The following is a 14,121-nucleotide window of genomic DNA, read 5'->3' as shown; positions in this document are numbered from 1 at the left end:
CTCGAGAGACGTCCCACTGTCCGCTGTGGTTCTCCCTCACTCATCCAGCCCCATTGGGGCTGGACGCCATGGTACAGACGTGGCCGAGGCTGCGTCTGTATGCATTTCCCCCGATCGCTCTGCTCCCCGGGGTCCTGGAGAGAGTTCGGCAGCAGGGAGTCAGTCTTCTTTTGGTGGCTCCTCGTTGGCCGACTCGAGTATGGTTCTCAGACATCATAGCTCTGCTGGTGGGTCACCCGTGGCAGGTCCCTCTGAGGAGGGACCTTCTGTCACAGGCGGGGGGCACAATATTTCACCCCCGGCCAGAAATATGGAGCCTGTGGGTCTGGCCCCTGAGGGGGCCAGGTACCAGGAGGCGGGACTACCAGCAGACGTTATAGAGACCTTACTCAGCTCTAGGGCTCCATCAACTAGGAGATTGTACAGCCTCAAGTGGAATGTCTTCGTCACTTGGTGTAGAGAACGTGAGGTGGATCCAGTTAACTGCCCGGTGGCTTCAGTGCTGGAGTTCCTCCAAGATCGTTTCTCTGCAGGGCTTACCCCGTCTACACTCAAGGTGTACGTGGCTGCCATTGGGGCTTTCCACACTCCTCTGGGTGATGGGCAGTTGGGTAGGCACCAATTGGTTGTACGATTCCTCCGCGGGGCTAGGAGGATGAGGCCTGTAGTCAGGACCAGGGTTCCTTCCTGGGATCTGGCGGTGGTTCTCGAAGGACTGGCTGAGGCTCCCTTTGAGCCACTAGAAACAGTTGAACCTAAGTTTCTGACCCTTAAGGTAGCTTTCCTTTTGGCTATTACATCTCTGAGGAGAGTGGGGGATCTTCAGGCCTTGGCTATTACGCCGACTTGCCTGGAGTTTGCCCCCGGGGGAGTAAAAGCTATCCTGCACCCTAGACCGGGCTACGTGCCTAAGGTGCCTTCTAGTGTGGTCAGATCTTTAGTTCTACAGGCTTTCCATCCTCCGCCTCATGTGACGGCGGAAGAAGGGAGACTTTTTCTATTGTGCCCCGTCAGGGCTCTTAGAATATATATTGAGAGGTCAGCACAGTGGAGGAAATCTGAACAACTTTTAGTATGTTTTGGTCCGCCTAAGAGGGGGTTGCCTGCAGCTACTCCCACTATAAGTAATTGGATAGTGCAGGCGATTGCCTCGGCATATCAGGTGCGCGGTCTGCCTTCACCTATAGCCGTAAGGGCACATTCCACCAGGGGCATGGGCTCCTCGGTGGCTCTTCTTTCGGGCGTTCCAATGCAGGATATCTGTGAGGCGGCCGGTTGGGCCACTCAACATACTTTTATTCGATTTTACAGTCTTCACCTCCCTGCGACTCCCGGCGCCAGGGTGCTCCAGTCCTAATTGTGCCTGGGTTCCAGCTTCACATTAGGGCAGGCGTACCCTTGGTGTGGCATAGTGGGTACTCGTTCCCCAATTCGTCGTTTCGACGCAGTGCGAAGTTCCCTCGATATAGGGAACGTCTCGGGTTATGTATATAACCCTTGTTCCCTGAGAGGGAACGAGCACTGCGTCTCGTCGCCACACCGCGTATCGCCTGAGAGCGTTCTGCTTCATCGCGATAATTGACGCTACTATGCGCCGGACATCCCTTTATAGCTTCCGGTGATGCCGTCACATCTACGTCATGACGTTGCACCAATCAGGATTGGACAGGTTTCATTCATACTTCAGATGCGGTTATGCTTAGGGAGCATCCCCAATTCGTCGTTTCGACGCAGTGCTCGTTCCCTCTCAGGGAACAAGGGTTATATACATAACCCGAGACGTTTTCAGTTGCAATTGGACGGGTTTTGTTGTGAAAACCTGGCAACCCTGTCAAGGGCTCTCCTCTTTTTCTCCGCATTACGAGAGAAATGTTTTGCCGACCTTTAAAGATGTGTGGAACAGCGCAGACAGCAAAACATTGTACAATCATTTTGTCTGTGTCCATTGCATATCGCGCTGTTTTACTTCCTTTCACCGGTTAAAAACGTCTTGGGCTGTTTTGCCAGTGTACAGTGTAAATGCAAATATCGGATACGGGTCGCTTTTGACAAGATGATGTAAGCAGGTCGTCAAAATAATTGGATATAGTCACCAAATCGGAATTGGGCATCAAGATCTGCAGTGTAAATGCAGCCTTAGTCTCCAAAACATCTCACATGTGCTGTCCCTCTGATGTACTCATTCCTGATCCTATCCATCCTTGTCACTCCCAAAGAGAACCTCAACATCTTCAGCTCTGCTACCTCTAGCTCTTCCTCCTGTCTTTTCCTCAGTGCAACTGTCTCCGAACCATACAACATCGCTGTTCTCACTACTGTCCTGTACACCTTTCCTTTCATTCTTGCTGGTACTCTTTTATCACGAAACAGACCTGACACTTTTCTCCACCCATTCCAACCTGCCTGCACACGCTTCTTCACCTCTTTTCCAAACTCCCCATTGCTCTGGACTGTTGACCCTAAGTGCTTAAAATCCTGCACCTTCTTTACCTCTTCCCCCTGTAACCTCACTGTTCCACTTGGTTCCCTCTCATTCACACACATGTATTCTGTCCTGCTGCGGCTAACCTTCATCACTCTTCTCTCCAGAGAAAACCTCCACCTCTCTAGACATTCCTCCACCTGCTCCCTGCTCTCACTACAGATCACAATGTAATCCGCAAACATCATAGTCCATGGAGATTCCTGTCTGACCCCATCTGTCAGCCTGTCCATCACCACCGTAAACAAGAAGGGGCTCAGAGCCGATCCTTGATGCAGTCCCACCTTCACCATGAAGTCCTCTGTCTCACCCCCAGCACACCTTACCACTGTCCTACTGCTCTCATACATATACTGTACCACTCTAACATACTTCTCCGCCACTCCAGGACCTCCTCACACAATACCACAGCTCCTCTCTTGGCACTCGGTCATATGCTTTCTTTAAATCTACAAAGAGCTCTTTCTGACCCTCTCTACTTCTCCATTAACATTTTTAAAGCAAATAATGCATCTGTAGGGCTATTTCTTGGCATTAAATCATACTGCTGCTCACAAATGTCCACTTCTCCCCTTAGCCTTGCTTCCACTACTCTTTCCCACAACTTCATTGTATGGCTCATCAGCTTAATACCTCTGTCATTTCCACAACTCTGCACATCTCCCTTGTTCTTAAAAATCGGCACCAAAACACTTCTCCTCCATTCCTCAGGCATCCTCTCACTCTCTAAAACCTCGTTGAACAGCCTAGTTAAAAACTCTACTGCCATTTCTCCTAGACACTTCCATACCTCCACTGGTATGTCTTCAGGGCCAACTGCCTTTCCTCTCTTCATCCTTTTAAGCTTCAAGCTCTCCTAACTTCACCCTCGCTAATACTTTCTACTTCCTGGTCAACAATATTTGCCTCTACAACTCTTCTCTCCCTGTCATTTTCCTCATTCATTAGTTCCTCATAGTACTCTTTCCATCTTTCCCTCACCCTCCTGTCACCTGTCGAAACATAATGGCTGATAAAAAAAATTTCATGATTTATTTTAAATTTAGGAATTTGGAAAATAATAAAACATATTTAACAGGGACCTAAAAAATATAATTTTTGTTAAACTTCTAATAAATTGTTGATAATTGCTATTTCAATATTTTAATTTAAGTCCAGAAAATAAAATAAAATAAAACTGAATCCAGAAAAATAAAACAAAATTTGGGAAAACAAATAAACAGATTTCATAATTCATAGGGCACCAGAATTAAACATTTTGTGAAACTTCTATTAAATTGATGATATCTGTATACAATTTGTGATTTAAATTAATTCAACATGCTTTTTGACTACTAAAATTCTATTTAAGTCCAGAAAAAAAACAGGAATTTGGGTTAAAATGTACAGATTTCATAGGGCCCTAAAGGCATGTCAGAGGCCTATTTCTTAGGTCATGTGACCCCCTCAAAATTCAATAAAACCTGAGAAATGGGATATAGTTTTACAAGTTATGTCTGTTTGGGAAATGGGAGCGTAGTTCTACCTGGAAGACTCTAATGTCCCGTCATTCACTAATTATCTATCTAGCCAATCTTTTTTCATCATCTATAGTAAATAAGTCTGGCATTCACCCCCATCCTCCCCACCACCACCAGGTCGGTCCCTGTCCAAACATCAGGGGTTAGGCTCTGCCCCTGCCTTCCCTTCCCACTACTCTCCGGATTCGGGCTATGGGCACTAAAGACCTTTATCATTTCATCTATTCAAAACTCATTGTATAACTGTAAATAAATCTTATTCAGATGTTTTTCTCGCCTCCTGAGTTTTTCGGGTAGAAATAAAGAATATTGATCAATTCTTAAATAACACAAAATCCAACATAGGGACAAACACAGTTGTCACAATAAATAAAAAATAGCATTCAATTCCCTTCATATATTTACACATGCTTTACATATCTTACCAATTGCCTTGACCGTTGCTGAACTGTTGTACAGAGTAGCCAAACTGTTCTTCGGCTGACCCTGAGAAGATTTTAGCTCCGGAAGTACCCACATTAAAACCCTGAGAGTTATCGACGCTGAAACCTGTTGGGACATGAAAAAAACAGTCCTTTGTCTAAACAAATATAACAGCATACACATACTATACCAACAACAACACTAATAGAACAACGATAATAAGGAATTAGAGATATTCCTGCATAATATCCTCTGAAACAGAGCGGTATTTTTAATAGGTATGTGATATGTAGACATGCCACAGCATGAATGTGAACCTATGAGTGACTGTGTGCAGTAAGACTTTGATGTTGGGTTTCTTGGAGATAGTAAACAATATTTAGTCACATAAACACAGAGATGATTCTCCTGCCAAGGCTTTATGGGTCAGTGGCATGAGTGTGTCTAAAGCTAGGAACACACCAAGCCGACGCCGATCAACTAGTGGCGACGAAAGCAAACTGCTAAGTTGGCTCACGTTGGCAGAGTCTTGTGTCCAAAGTTGCCCAGACACACCAAGCCGACGCTCGACATCCGACGGCCAAGTAGCACCTCCGTTCTGCGCCTGCGTAAGAGGAAATCGCTTTCCGTGTTGGCGACAGTAGTCTGTTTTCGTTATTCGAAGCGAGCCGGGAAACCGGAAGAGCTATAAAGATATAAATCAGCTGTCGTTCTCGTTCACCACGCAGATGTGTCAAGTGTCCAATTTTTAGGTTTGAATTATTTAAGTTTACCAATATTTTGAAAAACTTTTACACTTTTTTCCTCTTCAAGAAATTATATGATTTCATAAACATTATTAAAATAAAATAAATTATTAAAATAAAAGTACTTTTAACAACTTTCCTTTTTATACATACAAACAAAAATCTTATCCCCATATCTAATTGACATTTCAATTGTTATTGTCTGTTAATTGTAGGTCCCATTGTAGAAATATTGTCAGAGCTAACATTGTCCTTCCTTGGCACCGTATAAGAGACAGTGTTGAATAAAAACGTGCTAAAATGAGAGCCACATAAAATGTAGAAACATGCCTGAGCAGGGTTTCATTGCTCAACTCAAAGCTCATCTTTAAACATAATTTATCCTGGCCATCTCGTCTCTCTGTTTATCTTTATATTATCGTCTAATCTTCGTTAAAAGTTCTGTAGAAAAGGACTAGCATGGAAAAAAAAATGTGTGAGAGACACAATCCATAAAGTCATGAATAAAGGAACACATAAGCCTATCTTCTCTTAGAGTTCTTAAAGAGACAGTCATCACACAAAGAGAGCCTTTAAATAGTGTAGTGTGCGGACACATGGAATGAGACAAAGGACGATTTAAGCATGAACATGAGCGGAAACAAAAAAAGAGAGAGGTCAGGCTGTGGGGTTAAAGAGAGGGAGAGAATGTGTTTCCAATCCAGTGCATTCATTATGATCAGTAAGCTAGTTCAGACTGATCTTTGACACCATTCTAGGGCACATCCTACAGCATTTTGACCAGCCTAACGTTTGACCATTGTGTGGGTTTATGTGCGATAGGCCTACTAATAAATATTCTGAATAAAATATATACAGGCGACTAATTACAGGCAGTCTGTGATTGCTTAGCAGCTTTGTGCATTACTCTTAAAGGGGTGATGAATTGAGGAATCAACTTTCCCTTGAGCTTTTGATATTTAAAAGGTCATGGTAATATAAGAATATCCTCTAAGTTTCAGAGCTGAAAACTTCCTTTGTTAGTCAGAGAAAAAAAAAGCTTTTTAGACACCAGGCTCAGCAAAAGGTCCTGTGCTTCATACTTACGTCAGTGCGCAACGAAACACCGCCTCTACCGCGCGTCTAATCCAGTAGCCCCGCCCACCGACTCATGGAGGGCTCGTGCTAGCTGGTCAACAACAATAAACATGCCGAGGAAGATTAAGATATTGCGCTATTCCTGGTTGTGGAAGAACACAGCCGCTACATGAACTTCCTTCGGATCCTAATATTAGGAATGGTTCAACTTTATTTTTAATGAAGTTCCAGGTCACGTGGGGAAGACATGTTCATTCCGTTTCACTGCAGGATCGTTTGTAAACAAATCTCCAATCTATGCTGGATTTGGATCCGACAGGAATGGTGCAACACATGTGAGTGAAATGCGTTTTATATGTAATAGTATTGAATTGTTATAGATCGCTTTGCTTATGTGTACGTGTCTAACAGTGCATGTATGGGCCATCGCTCGCAAAGCCTGGCAGGCCAATGAATCTCATTATATTCCGTTCTTGTTCTGCTATTCTCTCTCTCTCTGTCTGTCTCTCGAGTTGACATCTGAAGGGCACCTGCGTGCCCGAACATGGATGTGTGTGAACAAGGATCTTCCGATCTTGCAGGCTATGTAATATGAAAATAATAGTCCAATCAATCGCGGGTCGATGAGAAATAAATCATTGTATTTGTTTGAGCCCTGTGGTCGAGAGAATCATTCTGGTTGCTGCTTCTCCCTCAATCTCTCCTCTCCGTCATGTGAACTGACAGGGGAGCTGAAGCTCATTAAATATGCAAATATTATCCAATCCTAGCCTTTTACTTCCAAGTCTCCAGTGCATCACGACCATAGACCGTAAAAAAATATGGACGACTCGACATCATCCGTTTCCGCTTGGCAGATTTGAAGCTTTTAGGCGGCCTGCACGGCGCGGACATCTTGGGACCGAGTCTGCGCAGTAGCGATTTCGGGACCGGAGTTGCGCAGTAGAGCGCAGGAAGTAGAGCAGGAAGTACAGCTGCGATATCAAAAGCCCGCCCACACTCTCGCAGATGCAGAACAATTAATTATGTTGGTGTGAAATAAACAGTTATGGAAATGTAGAAATTAAAGCTAAAGCTCCAATCTGCTCCCAAAAATTCCGAAAAAAGTCCGTTAGTGCCTCAGTGACAACTTCACTCAGAGAAGACGTCAGTCTCAGCTGTCAATCATGACGTCACACCCCCCGTTTTTAAAGCGTCAGATAACTAACTCAAACTAAACTTATTTTTAAAACGAACACCTGAAATGAAATCATCGAGATGAAAACTGCCTTCAATAAACTAATTTTGGGGGAAAAATATTTGAAGTGTAATTTTATTATTTAGTTTGCCTCGCGTCCATTAGAAAACACAGAGGGGCGGCTATACTGGGACCGGTCACCGGGGGGCGATCGAGGCGCGAAAGCTTCAGTAAATGAGAGGGAGACTGCAGGCTTGGTCACGCCCATTAAAACCCAGCGTTCAGGAGAGAGCCTCAAAACCAGTGAAGAAAATAGCCTATTAATTATTAGTTATGGTGTTTTTGAATGTAAAAACCACAGGAACGTCATTAGTTGACCTCAGACAATAGTATACTTTTTTTTTTAAACGTTTTTTTTCAGCAATGCCATAGAACAAAGATTTTTGAATTGAACAATTCTTAAAATATCTGTTTTTGTGAAAAACATTTATATCACTGATTCTTGAGATAAGGGACAAAACATGTTTTAGAGGTTATAAAATTAAACACTACATTATTAAAAAAATGGCATTTTTATAGACAAAGCTCTCAGATAATGAACCATGTAAGGTATACTCCATAACTTATTTTGTGTGTGTGTGTGTGTGTTTTTCTCTTCCCTTCTTTACTATTTTTTTATTACCCCCCCCCCCATTAATTAGCAGTTGTCTATTGTGTATTTTTTTCTTCATGTTTGTTTTCCCCCACACTATATGTATTATGTAAATTGTATGTATTTCATGAATTAAAAAAAAAAAAAAAAAAATTTTTTAAAAACTTTATTTGTGTCATCTCTATCAGACACACTTAAAAGCATGCTTATTTAATTGAATCTATCCAAAAACAGTGTAAAGTATTCCGTTATGTTATACTGGTGTTCAGTAAAGGAGCTCAGTCATAAAATACTTTCTCGTTTTTTTTCTTTCTTTTTTCCTGTGGTGTGACAGGCAGCGGGGCGAGGGACCGCGAGAGCGGGCCGGTAAGTAACTCTCGCGGTCCCTCGCCCCGCTGCCTGTCACACCACATATCCCCACACTATTATGAACAACTCGTTTTCTACATTTCTTTATTCTCTTCCATCCTTTTAATATTAAACATATATTACCAATGTTCTTTGGAAATTAAGACACAACATCACGTAGTTCCATTGATGTTTTAACATTTTTACACAATACATTGAAAAGAATAAGACATTTCTTTCAAAATTAACAAAAATACTGATGGTGTTTTCAAAGGTCCAGCTGGGGCCAAATATACAGTACATACAGTATATGTAAATAGAATCATAAAAACAGCATTAAGAATTGCAGAAAATATATTAAAGAAATATAATGCAGAAAATATATTAAATCACATTATACTGTTTTTTAGAGCACTCCTCAACCATTATTCATAAAATCTGACATAAGAGTTGACATCTGATGGATCTGACAAAATAGACATGTTTTAAAATAGGCTTGTGGCGACACATAGATGTTTCTTGTACATTTGACCTCACTTGCCGGAAGTGATGGTACGGGGACAGCTGATACATAGTGTTGTATTTGAGGTAAAAAATATCTATATATAATACTGTTCGGTTTCTTGCACAAACCTATCGTTTCGTGTCTTGAGACATGTATCGTCACAAGCTGCTGTGTTCAATATGGATTTGTATGTCTACGTGTTTTTTACTCTCATAGTGGCTTTTTAACGGTTGGAGTTAAAAATCATCATTTGTGTTCTACTGAAGAAACAAACACACCTACATCTTGGATGCCCTAGGGTTAAGCAGATTAACATCAAATTTTCATTTTTGGGTGAACTATCACTTACACCATGTGTAGGCCTACAGTGGAGCAATTTAGTTTTCCCCCCTCTGTTGTAGCTGCCTTAATATCAAAATGGCAAGATTTATCCCACAACTATTTACAGAAACTATTAGCCTACACTGCGATGACGGAGCTGACATGTTAAGGCTGTGACCGAAGAGACGCTAATATTGTTTGTTTAAAATATTTATAAAAATCCTTTTTATAAAAAAGTGTCCTACTGTGAGATCCACAATGAGCAGGAAATAGTAAGAACTCTTCAAAGTTAAAGCAGCCCATGACACTGCCTGATTTATTGAGAATTATTAAAAATAATTGTTTTTTAAATCGCAGTTGACACAAAGTGAGCACACAACTTTTAAGGATTTTTTTTTTTAATTATTATTTTTTTTAAACTTTTTAATCATAAAAACGGGCTTTTGTGTTTGAGACAGGTTTTGTCCCTTCTCTCAAACGCAATCGAGTCGCTGCGACACGCAATCTTTTTCATGTTAAAATTTAAGTTTTTGTCCTAACCAGTCGTGGTGCGACAATCCTGTTTCAGAAATGGTTTCTAGTTCGGCTTAGTTGTAACCGAGTTTCAACTGGAAGTGGAACAACACCCTGCAAAGTGTAAAAGCGTCTAATGTGAGTTTGAATATCATTTAAATGTAAGTTACTCATAGCCTACTGAAAGCAACAATGCAACTCACCTCAGAACTTGAAAATAGGCTAAATTAACACAATAACGTTCAAACTGTGAACTCAATGTCAACAAGTATATTATTATATGATAGACACGTTTATTTGTTTATAAGATTGTAGTATTATTAATGTAAAAATGGTGCACTCACTACTTTGTAGCTTTCCTGGCAAAGTCACACCTTATTGCCTGAGCACAAGGAATTGTGGTAACGTTAGCTGTATAAAAGCATGGCTGACTGTGGCTTATGCTCAATTACAATAATTTCTATCGCCAAACTCCTTGCTTATTTGAGAAATGGAGGAGAAAAAAACAGCACAAAACAGACAAGAGAAACTTTTATACCTTTTACTTTACGTTATGTGTTGGAAATGTATTTGGTATTAATTTATTCTTGTACTCAATGGACTGAAAACTAACTAACGCTAGAAAACATTTGCGGATAGAGCAATAATTTATGTTAATAAACAATTTGGTTTTTAATGTATGACTTTCATTAACACTGCATCTGTTAGGGCTGCTATTGTTTGTTCGCGGGCTATGTGAAATCAAAACTCGGGTGGGGAGTCTTGGGTTTGACTGCCGTTAGTGCACTTTCACTACTAGAAGGTTGGAAAAACACGGGTTACGGGTTGCCTGGAAAGTGGCATTACACTCAGGTTTCAGTCATGTGCAAACCATATGCTATAGACTTCCATAGTATTTTTATATTTCCTACTATGGAAATCAATTTCTACAGTCAACTGTCTGGTTACCAATATTACTCAAAAAAACGTTTTTTTTTTTGCTCAGCAGATAAAACTCTTACACATATTTGGAATAAATTGAGAGTGAGTAAATAATTACAGAATTTCCATTTTCAACATTTCAAATCCCCCAGTTCTCGCCATCTTCGAAAGGCCAATCCAATGTTGATTCTGGTTTTATTATACGCTCTGTTACCTTCTCTTTTTGCCAGCAGACACTCTTCTGTTCTGCCACTCCCAACAACAAAAAATCCTGCTCTGTCTAAAATATTAACACTTGTAAAGGGCTTGCCATGTTGAATCAGGGTAAGACAAAAACAAGTTATGGAAGGATTGATGGTGTAGTGACTCCTTATTTAAATTTTGTTCATTTTGAACGAACATTTTGAACATGCATTTAGAAGTTTATATTTTTTAAGTATTGAAAATAAAAATAAAGTTCTGTAAGTACTTGTATTTTTGCAACACTATGACACAATTTAACACTTGGGCCAAATACAGGAAATATGTCATGTACGTAGAGCGGAAATGTGGGTATTTGCGTGAAGTTGAGGGTTTTAGAGGAACTTGCATCAGCATGTCACCTTGAGTTTATAAAAGTGGTAACTACTGGTATTGGACAATAAAAAAATAAAATAAAATAATGCATACATTTTCTTTCTAACAGACATTTAGTTCTTTCTAGACCTAGAAAACTGCTAAATTATAATTATAAATTATAATTAAATTAATAGCTAAATTAAATATAAAACTAAATTAAATATAAAACCCTGTTATAAGTCATAGCTATATCCCAATATACATTACACATTTAGACTGCATGAGGCGGCATGATTCAATTATTAACAAAAATGCACTTTAAAAATAACTTTACAAAAGGAAAAGTCCCCTAAATTACCCTTTTGTTTATCAAAGGTCATACTTGATGAAATGCCAAATTGTGTGAATCGTAGTTTAGACAGTGCAGATCAAAAATAGATGAATATCTGTTCGTCACAGACCCAAGAAAACGATGCATTTTTGCATAAGTTGGCTACTTACACAGAACAGCGAGAAGTACCTGCAGCATATTTAAGTCCACAGTGATATCCAGCATCAACATGAGCTCTCCAGTGTGTCTGCATTTAGATCAGTGTGTGTGTGAACAGCTGAGCAGTGCTAGAATTGAGAGACTGCGCACTGCAGGGACATGGGTGGAGCTGAAGTCCAGCTCACCCTCTCTGGATGTAATTTGTGAATACTGGGTGGGGCTAGAAGGTCCAACCACACCCTAACTCCACCCATACCTCTATCCCTCCACCCATTAGACCCACAGAGGTAGAGCTGGGCTAGGTTAAGCTCAACCTGTGACGTCATTTGACTCAGCAGTGAGAACCGCTTGCTAGAAATGGGCAGAGGAGGATGACGGGGGATGTTTGCTCACTCTTAAAGGGTTAGTTCACCCAAAAATAAGAATTCAATTACTCGTCCTCATATCATTCAAAACCCGTAAGACTTTCATTCATCTTCAGAACAAACAGAACTCTGAAAAATTTGAGAGATTTCTGTCCCTCATCGACCGTCCACACAACTGCCACTATGAAGCTCCACAAAGTTCATAATGAGATCGTAAAACTAATCCATCGAGCGGTTTAGTCCACATTATCTGAAGAGACAAAATCGCTTTATATGACGAACTGATTGAATTTAGGCTTTTATCCACATATAAACATTGATCACAGAACATAAACAGAAGCTCGACTGTATTTGATGCACGAGAACAAACCTCATTGGTTCTTGCGGAAGCTCAAACATGATGCGTAACACGAGAACAAACCTCATTGGTTCTTGCGGGAGCTCAAACATTATGCGTAACACGAGAACGAACCTCATTGGTTCTTGCGGAAGCTCAAACATGATGCGTAACACGAGAACGAACCTCATTGGTTCTTGCGGAAGCTCAAACATGATGCGTAACACGAGAACGAACCTCATTGGTTCTTGCGGAAGCTCAAACATGATGCGTAACACGAGAACGAACCTCATTGGTTCTTGCGGAAGCTCAAACATGATGCGTAACACGAGAACGAACCTCATTGGTTCTTGTGGAAGCTCAAACATGATGCGTAACATGAGAACGAACCTCATTGGTTCTTGCGGAAGCTCAAACATGATGCGTAACACGAGAACGAACCTCATTGGTTCTTGCGGAAGCTCAAACATGATGCGTAACACGAGAATGAACCTCATTGGTTCTTGCAGAAGCTCAAACATGATGCGTAACACGAGAACGAACCTCATTGGTTCTTGCACAGAGCAAGCGTGCTTGAGCTTCAGTTTACCAAAACTGATGTGTGCATTAATTAATGTTTATATGTGATTTAAAAGCTTAATTCAATCTGTTCATCATATAAAGTGACCAGAAGTCAGAAAATTTGAATTAAACCGCTCAATTCATATGGAGTAGGTTTAGGATCTCTTACGTGTTAGTTGCATGGACTGTCATTTTAGGCTTTTTTTTTTTTTTCGTATCACGCTGAGGTTAGTTCATGTGTTGTTTCTTTAAATAAGTTTGGTTTTAGTTAGTTATTTGATGCTATATAAACGGGGTGTGTGACTTCATGATTGACAGTTGAGCAAAGGTATCACTAACAAACATTTTTTTTGTGATTTTTACATTTTATTTTGATTGCATACAAGTGAAGTGAAGGTGAGCTTCTTGTTTTATCTCCCATGTCATTGACAACAAGTGTTTTGCAGGCGTCTTCCATCTTTTATTCAAAGCTGCAAGTGCAAATAATAAGCCCTATTTGTTATGTACTGTAGATATCGTATAACGTGAGTTCGAATCTCAAGAAAAACATGAGTTCGTTCTTTTACTCATGATCAACACAAAATTACACAATGTGTTAAAATAGCCATAACACTTTGGACCCCATTTTAATGACCTGAGTGCATGGTCTGGGGGGTGTCCGAATCCATGTCGGCGCAACATGCAATAAACCAATAAGAGTCTCTTTTACCATTCCCTTTAAAAGCCAGCTGCGCTTGCGCCCTGACGGATTCGCTATTTAGATGGCAGAATTTGTGAGTGGAAAAAACTATACGCTTCTCTAGTGAGGAATCCTTTTATTTTCAATATTTAAAAATGTTTGATGTGCTGCTATGCTTCCCTGTGTTTAATAAGCAGAGTGTATGTACGTTGCGCACCCGCCTATAGGCGCATATTATTAACGTGCCCTTTAAATAACATAAAATAATGTGCTATTGACTTTGAAGCAGGTTTTTGTTGATCAGTGGCCCAGGATCAAAATAGCAACATGCCAACACTGCACCTGAACACACCTTCTTTTCAACCAGCACATCCGTGGGCACGGGTGCATTTGCTATCTAAACAACATGTCGCTGGATGTGAAAATGATAACTGCGTCATGTTGAA

General features: G+C 40.7%; 1 protein-coding gene across 1 annotated transcript in view; it reads right to left on the bottom strand.

Annotated features, from left to right (window-relative positions):
• Positions 1–12,528, bottom strand: part of itga2.2 (integrin, alpha 2 (CD49B, alpha 2 subunit of VLA-2 receptor), tandem duplicate 2) — a 30,496-nt gene extending 17,968 nt beyond the window's left edge. Inside the window, exons 1-2 of the mRNA XM_067433367.1 lie at positions 11,745–12,528; positions 4,428–4,551 (exon numbers count right to left, since the gene is read on the bottom strand). Of these exons, the coding sequence (XP_067289468.1) occupies positions 4,428–4,551; positions 11,745–11,805 (185 nt within the window). The 5' untranslated portion in view covers positions 11,806–12,528. The remainder of the gene's footprint in view (positions 1–4,427; positions 4,552–11,744) is intronic.
• Between the last annotated feature and the right edge of the window lie 1,593 nt (positions 12,529–14,121).

Source organism: Pseudorasbora parva, chromosome 23 (assembly GCF_024679245.1).
Source record: "Pseudorasbora parva isolate DD20220531a chromosome 23, ASM2467924v1, whole genome shotgun sequence".
Classification (NCBI taxonomy): Eukaryota; Metazoa; Chordata; class Actinopteri; order Cypriniformes; family Gobionidae; genus Pseudorasbora; species Pseudorasbora parva.
The sequence above is the reverse complement of the archived record's forward strand: the minus strand, read 5'-3'. Positions and strand labels throughout refer to the sequence as shown.